This window comes from Penicillium canariense, assembly GCF_028826845.1.
Source record: "Penicillium canariense strain IBT 26290 chromosome Unknown utg000006l_segment0_segment0, whole genome shotgun sequence".
NCBI classification, from domain to species: Eukaryota; Fungi; Ascomycota; class Eurotiomycetes; order Eurotiales; family Aspergillaceae; genus Penicillium; species Penicillium canariense.
In genome coordinates this window covers 2,363,739-2,381,593 of record NW_026622733.1, presented here as the reverse complement: position 1 = coordinate 2,381,593, position 17,855 = coordinate 2,363,739, and the positions used below count along the sequence as shown (strand labels likewise).

Genomic DNA, 17,855 nt, shown 5'->3' with positions numbered 1-17,855 from the left:
TAGGACCCCTACGGAGGCTAGAACATCTGCAAAGCACATCGGACAAAATGCATTCATTTTCGATAAACCGAACCTACAAACTGGTCATCTCAAAGCTATCATCTCTGCATAGTTTCTTTTTGACGCTTAGAGGGCTCCCGAGGCAGCAATCGTGATGGTTCCGTCTGTGCGTCCGCTGCCCGAGCCTTTGCTCTGCATCATCTCGATGATGTTATGGCCCTCAACAACTTCACCGAAAACGGTATGCTTGCCGTCCAAGTGAGGCGTGTCGACAAACTGATAAATTTAGTATGATGCTTTATTATAGCCAATGCTCGCTTCAATTAATTTCCAACTCACGGTAATGAAGAATTGAGATCCATTGGTATTCGGACCTGCATTGGCCATGGACAGCAAGTACGGCTTGTCGTGGACCCTGACGAAGTTTTCATCAGGAAACTTCGCACCGTAGATGGATTTACCTCCAGTTCCCTAGAACAATTAGCCTGTAGGACAGTTTTTCAACGGCTACACCATATACCTACGTCACCTCGGGTAAAGTCTCCTCCTTGCGCCATAAAACCTCTAATCACACGGTGGAAATTGGAACCAGCATAGCCAAAGCCATGTTGACCAGTAGCCAGCTCACGGAAGTTCCTAGCAGTCTGGGGAACGACTTCATCGTATAGCCGGAAAACGATGCGACCCCAGGATTGGGCTGTCAAGACATTAGACTATCTTTTTATGGCATAAGGGAAGAACTGAGTTACCGTTGCCGCTGGGATCGGTGTATTGAATATCAAAATAGGGGAAAGACATTGTAAGGGGACTTTTCTGTGTTGAGGAGATACTAAGAATCTAGAATGAGTAGATGAGCGAAGATGGGAAATCAAGAAATGGCGGGGTTAAAAAGGAGGGGAAGCTCGGGGTCCCCACGCATCCCTTTCGTTGATTGGCATCTGATGAATGCGTGGGAGGAAGTTACTCCCTGTATAATAGGCCCAATGAGTTGCATATGGCGTCAGAAAATATGCAAGCTAAGTGAAAAATACGGCTAGGGTTTTAAGTTTCCGTTTTCTGTCATGGACGAGGTTTACATTTATAAAACATGGTGATATCGATGGATTTTGATACTAATTGTACCCGGAGGTGGAGAGATACTTCGGGGTATATTTCATCTGATGAATCAATCGTTACACGCGACCCAGTAATAGGGCAACTGATTTATTCACCGCTATCTGTAGAACATAAGTAATCTAGTGTCGATTGCGCTCTCAATTATGGGCTCGCAATCACATAGTGCTCAAACAAGCGGGTTTCGGGTAGATTTGGTTCTGAGAACGCTGCTGACGTCAACGTTATCCAGGCGCGGAGGCTGCACCAAGGTTCCGCGATTGTGGCACTTTCAAATCGACCGCATCTTGCAAGATCCTTCCTTGACCGTATTCTTGATAAATCTACTGTGCAACATGGCATACACCGGTCATTGCAACTGCGGGAGCGTTCGAATCACGCTTCGAGAACAACCGCCTGGCTCAGTCGTCTGTCACTGGTACGCGCGGGTTCCTCGGATAGTATTTGGCATAACGAATTTCGCTGATATTCTTATTATTATAGCGATAACTGCAAGAGAGCTGGCGGTGGTGGTAAGACTGCATTCCTGGTCAATTACCGCTTCGATATATCTGTGCTCACTGCCTCAAGCATTTTCCGTGAACTATTTTGTCTCTGTTGATGAAATGACCATCGAAGATTCCAATAATACACTGAAAGCATACAATGATGCAAATACCGCTGAAGGACGGGTTATACAGGTGACTGGTTCCCCATTTGACCCAAATCTTGAATAATTGCAATGATTGTTGACTTTTGCCTCTAACAGCGATATTTCTGCTCCAACTGTGGAAGGTAAGTAGGGTCGCGTGCACAAAACATCGATAGCTTCTGATCTATTTAATCTAGCCCTGCCTTCACCAAGACTCCCATGGCTCCTGGGAAAGTCTTCCTAAAAGGCTCATTGTTTGATAGCATCGCGCCTTGCGCACAAGAAGCTTTTGGGGAAAAGCGAGTACCCTTGTTCCAGACGCAGTCGTCGGACAAGAGCAAGAGTGAATAGTGTCCATCAACTGCAGCTAATATCAAAAGTGATTTACCTATTTACATGGAAGAACGATATGTCAGGGGCGCCAATTAAATGGCACCATTACTGTGCATAGCGAGAAACCGGAACCGCATCCGACAAGCGCCCTGCGCCGCTGACTTTTGAGGCGCAGGCACCGCGAAGCCTGCGTAATCTATCTTTGATTTTCACAAAACTGCGACTGATGCAATTAGTGCCCGGGTGAGATGTCCACTTCCAAGGAGGAGGTATTAGCAAGGCGCCCAGCTCTTGTCGATGGATCACGCCTGCGACAAGCGAGAGGAGCACATCACAATGCCTAGGCATAAGTCAAGAGTTTGAACATAAGAAAAGGCGTAAAGACCAAGCCGACGTTACGCTAAAAACCATAACAAGTCGAACAAATGAAACAACTATCTTCAACCATAGCCATCTGACTTGCAAATTGGATTATTATGATTATAATAGCCGAGACAGGCAAGTGGGGCCTAGGATTGCTGGTGGTGGCGGCTGTGAAGGGAGTTGAGACCTACACGAGTCGATGCCATCTCCAGAAACCCCTTAAAACTTGAGCATAAATATAGCAAGGACCCTCCCATTCTAACGTCAATTTTGCTACCATATATAATGCCTCAAACCGGCCAACTCAGGTCCGATACATATCGCGTGCCCCAAACAAGGTATTGGGAAACTGCAGTCTAAGAATTGAGATTCAATAAACTTCCACTCAAGAGGACTAAGCTTTGCTAAGTTCTCCTAGGACGGGCCGTTTTCCCCAGCTCGGCCGGTGAGATGGCCGATTGATCGACAGCTCTCGGACTTCCGCCGGGTCTCCCAGGAGTCAAAGAGATGATCGACAGGCTTGAATTTAGGCTATTATTCTCAGGTCGTATCAGGAAGGTCCGATAAACCTGTATTTGATCTGAATAGCCGAAAGCCGAAGGCTATCGGGTCCTAGACCGCAGATGAAGTCACTCGTTAAATCACACAGACTCGACTTCCAGATGCTTCGCTTTGGACCCCTCGTCATTCTCATGAATATCGGCTCTACTTGCTGCCCGTTCTTGTAACTGCCTTTCAATCTCCGCCACAAACTCCTTGTTTGTTGAATCCTGGACAACGCGCCAAATTGATGGCCGTTTACCGTCACGGTCGGCAAAGAACAAATCAATTGCCTCGAGCGGCAACTGGCTGGTCTCAGGATAAGTAAAATACACTAGTGGAACACAGGTAAAGTTGATGACTGCGAAGACAATGTAGCTTTTATATCCAATGCTTGTAATCATCACAGGGGTGATTTCGACAACCAGGAAGGTAAACAACCACTGTGAAACAACCGCCAGTGCACCACCTCGTAATCGGAGTTTGAGGGGTAGCAGCTCGCTGGGATAGATCCACATATTCGATTGCCACCCAAGTGTGAAGAATGTTTGGAAGATATAAAGCACCACCGCGGCGGCATAGCCAAAGCCTTTAGTCCCGATGCCCACAAAAACGGCAGAGAGTAACATGCAGACGCCCATACCTGTGGAGCCCGTCATGAAGAGCTTGCGACGACCAACGCGGTCAATGGCGTACCAAGGAATCAGGCTGCTCAGGAAATAAAACACCTGCAAGCCGCCGGAAACAAGCAAGGCATCCCGTCTGGACATGCCAATCGAGTCTTGGAAGACGTAAGGGCCAAGAGACGACATGACGTTGCATCCCGACAGTTGTTGGCAGAAGTTGGCCGAGAAGCTGATCGCAACCCGTGTGAATCCACTGATGCCGTTGTCTTTGAAAACGTCGCTCCACGAACCAGCCTCCTCCGATTCGACAGTCATAGCGAAGTGAATCTCTTTCAGCTCCTCCACAATTTCAGGATCGTGGATGTCTTTACCACGTAGAGCAGCCAGGCATATCCTCGCCTGACCACTCTCACCCCGTGTGCATAAATATCGAGGCGACTCGGGAAGGAACGGCATGAAGACGAGGACGATAAAAGAGAAGATAATTTGGAATGCACATGGGAATCGCCACTGCAATGACCCAGTGTACGATGCCATCCCGTAGTCGAGCCAGTTAGCCAAGATGAGGCCAACAATGAGGTTGGATAGCTGCATAGCCATCATCCGACCTCGCGATGTTGGCGAGGTACATTCGGACAGCCAGATTGGAATGACCGTCGTCATCATTCCCAGTCCAAAACCGGCCACGATCCGACCGACAAGAAACTGGGCTAGACCATAGGTTGACGCCTGAAGAGTTGCTCCTATCGCGACAATTGCTGCCCCCGCCAGATTGTTGGGCTTGCGGCCGAATCGATCCCCTTGGAGGAACTGAAATACTGCACCCAGCATCGCCCCAACCTCATAGGATGAGACTAGGAACGCCAGCATTGAAGCACCCGGATTCCCAAACACGCCCAGGAACTCGGGCGAGGTCGTCAACCCGCCCATAAACCCCAAGTCATAGCCAAAAAGAAGGAATCCGATGGAGCAGCAAAAGGTGACGGCATAGACGAGGCTTTGGCCTTTGAGACCAATGAATGTGGGGGACTGTGAGGACCCCATCGAATGATGTGATGGGAGAAACGAATGGTGCCCCTGATCTCACGGCACGACCCCTGGGAATTTATAGTATTCCCCACCACTGTGGCATTGCTTCCCCGGAAAAAGGGCGGGGGGCTGGTGGAAATCCGGGCATCCCCCAGTTCGGCACATCTCCGATTCCATTCCTGCTTCACCGGTCTGCAACCCGCAGATCATCACGGTCTTTGCTGTGGATGGGATCATACCCCACGTTGCAGACAACCGAGAGCAGGAAATGCGTATGATAGGCTATAGCTGTTCCGTTCATCCACTCAGGTCCAGGATGGATGCCACCTCTCCTGCACGCCCTATCTGATTGCAACACACCAGACGAGAAGAAGGGTATGTGCATTAGGCCGGTGTAACTATTTGGGGTATGTGAGGTACGTTGTTAGTAGTATGCGTAGAATGCGCACTGCAGCGTTTGCTGGTTCTCTTGGCCTTCTTGAGCGTCTCTTCAATCAACATCCACTTCCTGGCCACCTCCGCTCTCTCATCAGCCGAAGAGGCCCGCATTTCTTCATGCCCTTGGGCAATGCGGGATATAATAATTTGCCCTTCTTTGGACTTTCCCAGCGAGTCAAAGAGTTTCCGGCGCAACCCACTTAAGGGATACCCTGCTAGTCCCCAGAGCCCTAGTACAGACAAATTAGAATGCATACTTGACGTCGGGAAGCCATCCTTCTTCATACCTGCAGAGGGCTTGAGGAAAGCCCCACCAATGCCTTTCCCCACCCCCTTGAGCATCCCCGTAGTACCGTGGTGCTTGAAGCCATATCGAGGCTGCGTGACCAGCCCTGTGAAACCATAGTAGAAGCCGTCACGGAATTCCTGCTCAAAAGATTAATAACAGACGATGGAGCACAGAAATTGACGGATTTTTACCTTTCCAGCCGCCCGGAAGCCGCTGCGCAGACCATGAACCTTAGGCGTGGACTTCACCATTGGGTCATGGTATAATTTTGGCGCATTATGGAATCCTTTAGAAAGACTGAGTGTAAGGTCGGTGGGTAACCAAATGAGGGTATTGACGAGTTTCTTCGACATCCTGCTGCCATGGCTGGCTGCTTCAGAGAACACATTATGCGATCTCGAGGGAGCAATTTCGGTGCTCATCGTTGGCATTTTTTCGAGTTGAAGACTACGTTTCCTCTGCATCGCTTCATCCGGGAGGAGGTCTGTTGCGTTCAGGTCACTTTCGGTACTGGTCATCCCTTCGTCGTCTTCTTCGTCAGGGAGATCTTCAGAAGAGGCCTCATGGAGATCTCGCGTGGCAGTTTGGGCTGGCACCGCCTCTCGCACATCCCCCACACGGCCCTGGGATTCCTCCCCTGCAGATTCTTCCTCTCCTGGAAGATCTTCACCTGAGTTCTCATGGGCATCTCGCCTGGTAGTTTGGGTAGGTGCCTCCGCTCGCTCGTTCCCGCCACTGCCCTGGGATCCATCACTTTCAAGGCCTGCCCCGTGAGAGGGTTTGCGCACACGCCATTTGGAATGCAGGTCAACGCGTTCGCGAGGGTTGCCCATGGCACGACCCGCTGAAATAAGATCGCTGACCATTTCGGTAGGAACATCAGCAAGCCCCGTCACGAAGTTCGCGATCGCTCCAAAAAGAACCTGAGCGCTTGCGCTGAGAGGTCCAACTGGATCGCGATAGGTATCATACTCCATTGGTCGATGTCTGTCAAAGAATCAGTACCAGGTATTGATTGATGTGGAATAGAATATAGGGATACTCACAAAACTAGCTCCTCCGGCTTAAGCCTCCCCATTTCCACGAGAACAGAAGCTGCGAATGCACTGAATCCGAGGTTTGTATGCTTCAAATGCCATACAGCAGGGCGGGATGGACAGATGGCGCATCTTAGCGCTCGGAGGTCAAGCTGGCGATGAAAGCTGCGTACACCGTCGCGCACTCCGGATTCATTTTCCATTTTCTTCGCAATCGTTTGAGCCTTTTCCAGAGTCGATTCTTTCAAACAGAACTCGATCGCATTGCTCAGCTTCTCCACAGTTAACTGTTTGTGTGGAATAGGGGATGGGCCGGCACCGGCCCTTGCCACAATATCTCCCCAGAATTGCTGATCACCAAAAAACGGAATGACGATGGTCGGGCGTCCAAGTGCGAGCCCTGCAGCAGTGGTACCAGCACCACCATGATGGGTCACACATGAGACCTGGCGGAACAGCCAGTCATGGGGGCAGCTTCCAATGATGAGGATATTTTCAGGGACATCGACCTTGTCCACGCCAAGATTGCCCCAGCCCTTTGACACGATGGCACGCTGTCCAGATTTTTGCACTGCCTCGAAGACAATTTTGGTCAACTTAATCTGATCATCGACGACAATGGAACCAAATCCGATATATATAGGTGTTGGTCCCGCCTCGAGAAATCGTGCAATCTCATCTGGGGGCGTATAGTCAGGCTTGGAAGGGAGAAAGCTAAAGCCGCAAATGTCAATGTGGTCACCCCAGTCTTTTGGTTTGGGAAGAAGGGCCGGGGACCTAGTTCGTAGATCAGCGATCGTCAATGGTTTGGAGCCATTGGAGAATATGGATCGAATTAGCATACCAAAGATATGAACAAGGAATTCCTAATCGATGGACCAAGCTTGGCGCGGTGATACTATCCAACACGTCCAAAGTCAAGACATTGCGACGAAGTCTGTTAACGATATCCCCAAGGCCTTCCCAGATCATCATGTCCACGATAGCATAGGAGACGAAATTTGCAACAGTCGGTTTGCAGTCTTGTTGATGAATCACAGCAAGGGGATGTGGGAAGGATTGTGTGGGTGTCCATGGCATGCTGAGTGTCCATAGTTAGTTCTGTGCGCTGTTTGTTAATCAGCCGCGGGCTTCAGCTTACGTGAAAATCATATGAAGGGGCGCGCCCAATTTTTCCGCGCAATGAATATGTGCCATGCTTGGTGGATTGGCGATGATGACATCTGCAACAAATGGGCGCCGACGATAGTCGATGGTATCGCTCCACGGGTCATCCTTAATCTGGTGCAGATTTGTGCCATCGCCTGTCTCATAGCACGATCTCCAACACCCATTAAATATCTCTTTCATCTCGCGACGACGTCTTTGGATTGCGCCGCTCCGGATCGAGCTCATATTGGGAAGCAGCCCCGAGTTCTTGACCATAAATGCCATCAACTCCGCTGGATCACCACCAATATTGAAAAATTCCAGGCCACCATCGAGAATGAATTCCCTGAAGGCCAGGTGTGTCGCAAGTCGGACTCGGTGGCCATGTGCCTTTAATTCTTTTCCGAGCGCGAGGAACGGCTGGATATCTCCGCGTGAGCCGATAACTTGGATGACGATATTGAGGTGCAACGGAAACTCCACTTCATGCTCCTTGGGAATTGCTGCGGCGCTGTCCACTTCTTCCACATGTTCGAGCTCGGATAGCATAGGAGTGCGCTGAAGATTGAGCAATCCTGCTATACTGGGTTTGCGCTCGTTAATTCGAATATCCAAGCGCCCATCGCCTAAAGTATTTCGATTTAGAGTCAGTGATGAAGCTCGGTCGTGTGATGATTCCAGATTCCAGTTTGCGCACCTAAAACTCGAACGCCAGTGTTCAGTCCATCGCCAGTGAATCGCATTCGCTCGTCGCTCTCATGCGATCCGATAACATTAATTTCCTCGGGCCAGTCCTCCGACCGAATTCCCTGAATTTGGTCGGATGCTGGCCTTACAGTAGGCGGTGCTACTGAGGCTGTCGCCATCGGGAGATCAGCGCAGACTAGATGGCTAGTCGGAAAAATAGAGAGGAGATATCCAAATCGTACAACGGAAAAGTGAACATATAAGAATAAACCTCGGAACACTCATTAGGCTTCACACAGAATTATGTATTATCACAAAACTTCCTCGGTCCGTTTGGCGCGAGAAATGATCACTCCGAACTCTTTAGTCAATGATGTCAGAAGCGTCCGGCTTCCCGAGGACTCCGCTGGTGGGCCCGCAACAGCATCCACCTTATGAATACGGGGAATGTCGCCGCCTTGGGGAAAAGCACAACCAGTCGTTGACTGAGAGAGAAACAGAGATTTTTACCTTACAGCCAAGGGCCTATTCATTGTCACAGGGGGTGAATGCGTCCTTGAGATGTAATGAGCCGGCTCTGCAATTTTTATTCTCATCTTGCGACATTGCCGGTGCTTGCCGAGGAAGTTATTCTGATTCATGCATACCGTGCCGATATCCCGTGTCGCGTGAGCCAAAAGATGTCCCTGCCAATTCAAGCCTTGGCACAGGAGTTCTCCATTTACTACCGGCACCGGATGAAAGACATGGACTCAACCGTGTACCCGCTTACTGCTGTTTTCTATTTTCGACGTCGCTCGGAGTTTAACTGCAAACTAACATTTCTAGTCCGCCTAATTTTCCAAACCAAGATGGTCGACGCTTTGTTTTTGCGAGAGGGGAGATATTATTAGCAAGATCCCATTCTGCAGCATGCAGGGCCAAGCGTTTATAGTGAGGCTCTGAAGCCGAGGTTATCCGACAAAGCCATGAGGCTGTGACCAGGTTGCGCCACGTCGATCAGCCGAGTGACTAGTTGGTTCAGAATCGACTGTCGCCCCATCGACCAGGCATAAATATCTTTCCCCACCCAATCCATGCACACTGCACACTCAAGTTACGCCCAATGAGTGGTTACTAACATTTCTGGAGGGCAAAATACCGTATATAAGATTCCACTCTCGTGGACGTTTGATCAGGTACCATGACACGAATTATCACGCCATAACCGACACCAATGCTCGAGCATCCCGAGCGAGAAGACTCGATTAAATCGGCCTGGCGTATTCATTCTGGATGATCAATTTCGGCCAAAAACCCCAGCCACGGAAGATTACTTAACCTTTACCCTCATTTAGGGATATCCAAGATCTCTGGTTGGTATGAGTGGTCATGGAGGTATGGGATCGATCTCTGCCGAGTTGACGATCCACTGCGTACGGCGGACGATCGCGGCCACTAGGAAAATGCACAAAATATGCATATTCTAGACCACCCTAGGGACCGCTCTGTAACGCCTATATAGATATCGACTCTCCACTTTCTACTTACCCCTATCGTGACAGTCTCACCGGCTAAACACTATCCCAGGGAAGCCAATCATGAACTAGTTCCATCCCGACGTTGAAGATCATCAGCAATCTTTTGACCAAGAACTCCTTCGAAGACTACAGCAAGGTTTGTGGGCGTTAGCTTTGACCCTGAAGATCCACTACTTCAGCTCTATGGGGAAAGAGACCAGCCATACCGAGCGGCGTATAAAGCACTTCGGCTTCGTGCATTATACCACCACGAATCCGGTGAGCAGCTCCTATCCTAGGCGTTGTATCAAGCCGCATGGTGCATATTCATGGTCGCTAGCAGCCGAGACAGCCGAGACAAGTTCAAAACAGAATTGATGTTAATATGGGCGCCTTAATAGTAATTCAGGTATCTAAACTTTCTAGCAGTCCTAGGATATGCATAATTGTCCATTTTCTGGTGGCCACTATCTTCCGCCGTACACTACCATCAGGCGTTTGAAAAACAACTCAAAAGGCGACTTAACTGGTCAGTACTCTGGTGGGAGAGTTCTGGATCAGCTACATTACAATGAGGGATCCTCCCGAAATCCTCAGGCGGTCGACGAGGCCGTCTAGCTAGTTAGCGACCAGCAGGATGTATCTAATTCTTCTTCACCTCTTCGCCTCTTCACCTCTCTCTGCATCACTCCTCTCTCCCTCGCCTAACTCTATCGCCAATTCGGGCGAGACAGGTCTGAATTCTTACACACTAACCTTTCACTTTTTCGGAGAAATTGAATTGGAAGTCACTTCCTAAGCCAGGGCGACCTCTCAGCAATCAACCAGTACTTGCCTTTGATCTAATACCTCGAGCGCACGTGGAAGGGTCGTACGTATAACGATCACATGATATGGAAGGTTCCGGTGTTCGTTCTGGCGTTTGCAGTAGTGCTTAAATAGAGAGCTCTTCTCTCTTTTCTTTCTTTTCTTTCCTCGGATTTTCGTGCGCAAGCTTCTTCACCCCAGATAGTCTCCACAACTGCAGATATACTTGCACGAAGTTTGCAGCACGAAATCGCGATGTGGTTTCAGTATCTCCTTGGTATAATACCGAAGAATGTCTAAAGTATCCTCCCTTCGGTATTATACCAAGGAGATCCTAAACCACATCGCAATATCGTGCGCAAACTTCGTGCAAGCATATCTGCAGTTGTGGAGATTATCTGGGGTGAAGAAGCAATCAACTACAAGCCTGATTTGGGAAACAACGAAGGAGTTCTGCCGAAACTGTCCTTTCAGATGCTCTTTTATCAGAGGCCAGAGATTGTGTCACTGGTAACAGAGGCAGTGCATTGATCTGATAACTTGGAGATCCGGCCCCAGAGCAACAGGTACAAGGTGGCAAATTCGACAATAGGTGGGTCGAACAATATAGCTTTGTCATAAAATGGAAGCAGAAAAGACTGCACGCTAATGCAAGCACAGGAGTTTCGAGAGTTAAACATAGAATCCTCACTCGACCCAAATCTGCATGGTATACGAAAGAATACGAAAATGAATAGTTCATGTGAGCTCCGTTAATTCCGTGGTCTTCCCATCGAGTAAAGATCGCCGGTGTTTACGGAGATAGTGGCGCTCGTATTGACGACGGTGCTCGTATTCAGGAGGGTGGGTGGCCTCGACAGGATCATAAATGCAGAAAGATACCTCGGAAAAAATGGACGCAACCCCTCTTGTTACTAACTCTAGTCATTTAGCAGAAATTATGGCCACGCACAGATCCCTCGTCTTGTATGCTCGCGATCAACCGCTGGTCCTTGAGACCAGCCCTCGTCCTACAGCCAAAGCGGGAGAAGCTGTCGTACGCATTCTTGCCGCCGATATTGTCCCTTATATGGGGGAAGTGTTGGACGGAACCCTACCGTATCCACTGTCCCTCCCCATGACCCCAGGCAATACTGCAATTGGGAGAGTATTCGAGGTTGGACCAGATGCTGTTCAGCTCACGCCTGGCCAACTTGTGTTTTGCGATATCACCATCCGAGGGCGGGATAATCCGTCTGTCACTATTCTTTATGGTATCCATGGAGGAGGATATCCCGCAGCCCAGAAGTTGATGGATGGCGAGTGGCGAAATGCGACGTACGCGGAATACGCACGTTTTCCACTCGAAAATCTATACCCGCTGAACGAAGATATTCTTTTCAACAAGATGGGTTATTCAATTTCTGATCTTTGCCTGATGCCGGTGTGTCTGGTTCCCTTTGGAGGTTTGTCCGAGGTTGACATCAAGCCGGGCGAAGTTGTTATTGTTGCCCCTGCAACCGGACGATTTGGAGGAGGTGCGGTTGCGGTTGCACTCGCCATGGGAGCAACCGTCATTGCGGCAGGAAGGAATCAAAATGCTCTTCAGGCCCTCGAGAGGATCCATGGCGTAACTGGTCGGTTACGCACAGTTGTCTTGACGAGCGAGACAACCCGCAACACCGAGCTCTTCCGGGAGGCAGCTGGTAGGCCTGACGGGGCAGACGCATATTTTGATTTTTCACCTCCCGCGGTCCAGGGAAGCTCGCTGTTGGCTTCTGGCCTTGGAGCCCTACGGTCGTTCGGAAGGTGCATTATTATGGGTGGAATGATGGGTAACATCCAGGTGCCATACGCGGAGGTGATGTTCAAGAGCTTGCGTCTTCAAGGGAGATTCATGTATTCCAGGCAACATGTGTTGCAGTTTATTCAGATGGTGGAATCAGGTCTTCTTCCACTGGGAGAAAAGGCTGGAATAAACCATACGGAGGAATTCGGATTGGAATCTATCCATGAAGCGCTTCAAGCAGCAGGGAAGCTGACTGGATGGGGCGCACATGTCATACTGAAGCCATGATCGAAGGTTCTGGAAAGGGCTAAGCGATGGAAAACTCAAGTCTTTGGCATGCAGGAAGAACGTCATATATCAATTCGCAATATTCACTGTTCAGATCCTCCTTGTGTCCCGCTCTACAAGCTCAAGAATGTGTCGATGAGGCTGGATGGTTGATCATAGAAGTCAAACATCACAATGCCGACACGCTTGCCATTCTGTTGGTTGAGGAAGGAAACAAGAAGGTCATTGACTCCACCCGTAGGGGTCAAGCTGCCATTACCCAGAGCCATGATACGAGGCCACTCCGGCGGCACATTGTCCGTGTTTGTGCTGGAGGCCCAGGTCCAGAAAAGGCTGTCAGAGTGCTCGTTTGTTGCCTTGAGGATGTTCTCCGTGGTGGCATTGTATTTCCATTGAATATTCTCAGTGGCATTTGAGCCAATGGGTGTTAGCGGTTGGTAGTAGTCCTCAATATAAGCTGTTAAGTTCTCCTTCGTGTTGTAGGTCAAGACAATGTCTGGGCTATTGTCCGTCCACAGACTGGGGGAGAAGTGGAGTCCAGGCAATGCATCTGTGTAGGATGACGGCAATTGGTCCAGATCAAAGCGGCGCATCAAGGTGAGTTTGCCACGGGCTTGGCCCAGGGTTCCCAGTTGGTCTTTGGTTTGCACGAAATAGTGTCGAGCAACAGGGGAGGTCAAGGTGTCGTAAAGCTGCAGCTGAAGTGCGGCATCATTGGATGCATATTTCGCGGTAGAGCCTTCATATTGGAGAGACAAAAATAGGGTCTCGGAGGGATGATCATCGAGCCACTGGTAGAAGCCAAACAGCACGTCATTAAGAGTTGCAATTTCAGACAGAAGCGCCTGGGAATGATAGAAAATGATCGTGGTGTTTGTGGGGTCGAATGCGTAACGGAGGTCAAATGCCCGAATCCCCATATTGAGCATATGGATCAAAGGCAACTCCTGGCAACGAAACGTCTCTGGGACTGGCACTGTCACTTGATTGAGGTCGGTGAGGCCGCGCGTGGCATCCTGTGTGGCTTGAGTGTAGTTCCACGTTGTGCTGTCGTGGGTACCAGGTATGTTCATATGAACGAGCAGAGTTTCGTCAGAGTAGTTCTTCATCCATTCTGTTTTTCGGTTGGTTTGCTTGATGTAGGAGCCAAAAATAGGCGAAGCATCATCAAGCACTTTCTCCAATGCGAAATCGGCCAGAGAAGAGGACCAGACCCCTGAGGGCCATGAGGTGACCAAGGCAGCCAGCGATATAGACACGCCGCGCATTTGTGAGGGTTTCAAGAGATGACTGAGACTCCAGTTCCGGAGAGATTGAGAGCGTGAGGCTGGGGTTCTGTATCTGCTCCTATTTTATGCCGGTAAGCAGGCATTGGGCTTGCATGTAAACTGCCCCCTTGGGCCGGCTAGCCTCTTTTCGGCGAACATCCGAGCACGGGCGGCCACATTCCTCCTGAACGATCGGCAAAGTCAGGAACAAGCAAGAGGTTTTCCACAACGAGTGGCGTGGGCTTCATCTCATGATTGCATATTGCTTATCCCCACGTGTAGTGAAGCTCACCGCGCGACTGGCCGCCGAGAATGTGGAGTCCATCACCCTAGCGCGACTGAGCTGCCGAGCTCTGATGTCAAGACGATCGTTAAATTAGAAAACACGCGCTTGAACCACGGTGATGTCCATCCAGCATCCGTTGAGTTCTTCACTCCTCCATCGCTAGTGTATCAACTCATCATGCGCAGCCTCACTGTTGGTCTCCTCGTCGGGGCTGCTGGCCCGGCACTGGGCTTGTCGCCTCTGGATACCTTCTACCCGCCTACTCTCAATCAAACCTCATACATCTCCAACGCATCGATTGGAACTTATGGCGGCATTTACACGGCTCCTACCAAGGGTCCGACCGGTGGCAATCCATACGGGACCTATGACTACTGTGCCATGCCGCATCCCCGCTCCCAGGAGTACCAGTTGCCCGAGCCCATCGCGAAGGGATCGGTTAAAGGACAGCTTGTTTACCTCGAGTACCTTCAACGCCATCAACGACGTACTCCTTACAACATCCTGCCTGGAGGCGAAGTAATTCAGACTTCACCACAATGAAATGAGCCTTGACTGATGTCTTCCCAGAACCAAGCTTATGAGTGCAACAATGTCCGGCCGTATCTCTATGCTGGCCCGAACAGCGCGAGTGGGATTCAGCCCATGCCGATGTACGCTCAGACCTACCAGGATTCCACCAACCCTTTCAAACCTGATGTGAACGGTACCTGCCAGTATCCCCAGATCACGATCGGTGGTGTGCAGGATGGGTACCAGCATGGCCAGGATCTCTGGAATGTATACGGCAAGAAGCTCGGTCTTATTCCCAAGCAGCCTAACGACCGTGTCTGGTTCCGTTCCAGTAACTCGGCTCTTACCCAGGGTACTGCCGGTGCGGTCCTTCGTGGAGTCTGGCCCACCTACGATGGCGCCTTGCCCCTGCACCAGATGGCTTCCTCCGTTGACACTGTCAACGAGGGCTATTCTTGCAGCGCCATTAGCTCTACCCTGAGTCAGCTAGAGTCGACTACCGAGTGGCAGGAGCACCTTTCTGTGACAAGCGGGCTGCGCTCTGAACTTGGTTCTATGCTAGGTGCCACTTCCAGCTCATGGCAGGGTACTTTCGACCACTTCTCCGACAACTTCCAGGGTCGCCTGTGCAATGGCTACGAATTGCCGTGCAGCGTGACCAACTCCTCGGCATGTGTGACTATGGAAATGGCGGAGGAAGTTTTCCGTGCGGGCGACTGGGAATGGAACTACTACTGGCGCACCAACCCCTACGCCACCAAGTACATTCGAGTCGTGGAGGGCCTTTTCATCGGCGAGATCATCGCTCACCTGCAAGCTGTACAAGACGAGTCTTCTTCTCTGGACTACAGCCATACCTTCATTCACGACGGTGATATTGGTCCTATCCTGGGGTCGCTGGGTATCAATGCCCTGCGCTGGCCGGCTATGGGATCCAACATTGCTTTCGAAGTTTGGTAAGTCTTAGATCTCGACCTTCCGTTTTCTAATGAAATTGTACTAATTCACCACAGGAAAACCGAGGGGAAGAGTAGCGCTTTCTATGCTCGCGTTCTTTACAGTGGCCAGCCGGTGCAGACCATTCACGGTACTCTGGATTGGATCCCCCTTTCGGATCTGATCCAAATCATGAGTCCCTACGTGCCGGATGACATTACCTCACTCTGTGGATAAAATGAACTACCCTGTCAACGGAAGCGTAATACGAGATTGGATAATGTAATATGGGCATGTTCCAACCCACTCAGCACAGTAATTTATCCTCAATTGAAAATACATTATGCAAATCGGCATCCGGTCGTCACCCGTCTAAGACTACTTGATGGCTATTCCCCGGCTAGTTTGGCCTCGAGTTTCATCGAAGAATGTACGCAGTCTATGACTTGTGGAGGCTGTCTAGTGCTCTATATCTTGTGTGGGCCGTGCTGTGGGACTTTGACTCCACATTGCCTTCAGTTGCAGACCATTCTTTCAATTAGGCGACATTTGAGATTTCAATATCGGCAATGCGTATTAAGTGTTGTGTTTTTGGGAGGGGCATCCAATAACAAGTGTTGTGACCCCTGATTGTACCCCACTCTGGCCCTTCATCCCTGCAAGTCTCTGGGCCACAGGATTTCGACATTCCCGGCACGTGTAGGATCCGGTCGATCTCTTTCTCGATGTGGAGTCCTCGGCTGCTACCGAAGTCGCGGTCTTTTGGGCTTGTGAGTTCCGGTCGGTAAACACGGGATTCGCTCAATGTAGGAAGGTGCACTCTAAACAATAAGATTTAGAAGGTAAGTTGTGATTCCCCCCTAGAAGACATGTCGACGTCGTTCTTGGGCCTTAGTGAAATTGAAGATGTGGAAATCATTACCTTTAGTCGCTCTTTTTGCCGTGCCGTCTTTTCAGAGTGCCATCTCTAAGCGATTTGCGCCGTTGAAATTCTCCAAAGACGGCACCTTTCAAGTCTCCATTCTAGAAGATCTTCACTTTGGAGAGAGTTAGTGGCGCACTACCCAGCATTGAATTCATTATTGCTCACAACGAAACAGATGCATGGGATTCATGGGGGCCAGAGCAGGATGTCAACTCTGTTACTGTGATTAATCGAGTGCTGGATGCCGAGTCTCCAGATCTCGTTGTGCTGAATGGTGACCTGATCACCGGTGACAATGCCTTTCTGGAGAACAGCACTGTTTACATCGACAAGATCGTGGAACCACTTGTTCAACGTGGTTTGACCTGGGCGTCTACCTATGGTAATCATGACAGCGCCTACAACCTTTCCCGTTCAGCATTGCTAGCTAGAGAGAATCGTTGGCCCAACTCGCGCACGACGCAGATGGTCTCTGGTCGTGAGGCCGGCATCACCAATTACTACCTCCCGGTGCATGGGGCTAACGACAATGCTTCTACCGGCGTACCTGCAATGCTGCTGTGGTTCTTCGACAGCCGTGGAGGTTATTACTACCAAGAGCTCGATTCCTCTGGCAACGAGGTCGCGCAGCCCAACTGGGTTGACGATAGCGTTGTGGGTTGGTTTAGAACAACTAATGCGAAACTGGTCAAGAAGTATCACAAGCACATCCCGTCTCTCGTCTTCGTGCATATTCCTACCAACGCATCCCAGGCTATCCAGACTGAGGTCGGGATCAATCCCTATAAAGAACCGGGCATCAACGACGACTATGTTCTCGCACAACAAGGTGAAGGCTGGTGCGCCGATGGGAGCAATGGTGGCTCATGCGAGTATGGAGGCCAGGATGTGGCATTCATGAAGGCGTTAGTAGATACACACGGCGTGATTGGAGTCTTCTCTGGCCACGATCACGGAGACACATGGTGTTATAAGTGGGACAGTCTCATCTCCGGCATGTCGGTAGAAGGAAACGGCATCAACCTTTGCTTCGGCCAACACTCTGGGTACGGAGGATACGGTAGCTGGATTCGAGGGTCCCGCCAGGTCCTGGTGACGGAATCCAAACTTCAGGATATGGAAATCGACACATGGATTCGATTGGAGTCGGGCGATGTGGTGGGATCGGTGTCGCTCAATGCGACCTACGGAGAGGACAGCTATCCCCGTACTCCCGACACATTATCGTCTTGCCCGACTTGCAGTTATACCTAGGAAAGCACATAGACTAAGCCATTACTTCCATTAATAGTTATTTTGAAAATTCCAAGCTTATGCGTATAATCATCAA

The 17,855-nt window shown here is 50.1% G+C and overlaps 8 protein-coding genes across 8 annotated transcripts; 4 read left to right on the top strand and 4 right to left on the bottom strand.

Moving 5' to 3' along the window:
* Window positions 1–126: 126 nt before the first annotated feature.
* N7482_008832 (uncharacterized protein) lies at window positions 127–798 on the bottom strand (the record flags this gene model as incomplete). Its single annotated transcript, XM_056690956.1, has 4 exons — window positions 127–276; window positions 340–471; window positions 525–697; window positions 750–798. 4 exons carry the CDS (start codon window positions 796–798, stop codon window positions 127–129), a joined length of 504 nt encoding a protein of 167 aa, XP_056540721.1.
* A 650-nt stretch (window positions 799–1,448) lies between these two features.
* N7482_008831 (GFA family protein) lies at window positions 1,449–2,095 on the top strand (the record flags this gene model as incomplete). Its single annotated transcript, XM_056690955.1, has 3 exons — window positions 1,449–1,793; window positions 1,862–1,887; window positions 1,942–2,095. 3 exons carry the CDS (start codon window positions 1,449–1,451, stop codon window positions 2,093–2,095), a joined length of 525 nt encoding a protein of 174 aa, XP_056540720.1.
* Window positions 2,096–3,081: 986 nt separating this feature from the next.
* On the bottom strand, window positions 3,082–4,650 carry N7482_008830 (sugar porter family MFS transporter; the record flags this gene model as incomplete). The annotated part of the gene is made up of 1 exon (XM_056690954.1): window positions 3,082–4,650. One exon carries the CDS (start codon window positions 4,648–4,650, stop codon window positions 3,082–3,084), a length of 1,569 nt encoding a protein of 522 aa, XP_056540719.1.
* A 369-nt stretch (window positions 4,651–5,019) lies between these two features.
* Window positions 5,020–8,414, bottom strand: N7482_008829 (glycosyltransferase; the record flags this gene model as incomplete). Its single annotated transcript, XM_056690953.1, has 7 exons — window positions 5,020–5,303; window positions 5,361–5,499; window positions 5,554–6,349; window positions 6,409–7,176; window positions 7,244–7,480; window positions 7,541–8,174; window positions 8,246–8,414. The coding sequence occupies 7 exons, from the start codon at window positions 8,412–8,414 to the stop codon at window positions 5,020–5,022; spliced, it is 3,027 nt and encodes a 1,008-aa protein (XP_056540718.1).
* Window positions 8,415–11,481: 3,067 nt separating this feature from the next.
* On the top strand, window positions 11,482–12,597 carry N7482_008828 (putative isopropanol dehydrogenase; the record flags this gene model as incomplete). Its single annotated transcript, XM_056690952.1, has 1 exon — window positions 11,482–12,597. The coding sequence occupies one exon, from the start codon at window positions 11,482–11,484 to the stop codon at window positions 12,595–12,597; it is 1,116 nt and encodes a 371-aa protein (XP_056540717.1).
* Window positions 12,598–12,710: 113 nt separating this feature from the next.
* On the bottom strand, window positions 12,711–13,865 carry N7482_008827 (phosphatidylinositol-specific phospholipase C; the record flags this gene model as incomplete). The annotated part of the gene is made up of 1 exon (XM_056690951.1): window positions 12,711–13,865. One exon carries the CDS (start codon window positions 13,863–13,865, stop codon window positions 12,711–12,713), a length of 1,155 nt encoding a protein of 384 aa, XP_056540716.1.
* A 463-nt stretch (window positions 13,866–14,328) lies between these two features.
* Window positions 14,329–15,837, top strand: N7482_008826 (uncharacterized protein; the record flags this gene model as incomplete). Its single annotated transcript, XM_056690950.1, has 3 exons — window positions 14,329–14,670; window positions 14,722–15,620; window positions 15,678–15,837. The coding sequence occupies 3 exons, from the start codon at window positions 14,329–14,331 to the stop codon at window positions 15,835–15,837; spliced, it is 1,401 nt and encodes a 466-aa protein (XP_056540715.1).
* A 669-nt stretch (window positions 15,838–16,506) lies between these two features.
* N7482_008825 (metallophosphoesterase family protein) lies at window positions 16,507–17,779 on the top strand (the record flags this gene model as incomplete). The annotated part of the gene is made up of 2 exons (XM_056690949.1): window positions 16,507–16,648; window positions 16,701–17,779. The coding sequence occupies 2 exons, from the start codon at window positions 16,507–16,509 to the stop codon at window positions 17,777–17,779; spliced, it is 1,221 nt and encodes a 406-aa protein (XP_056540714.1).
* Window positions 17,780–17,855: the final 76 nt, after the last annotated feature.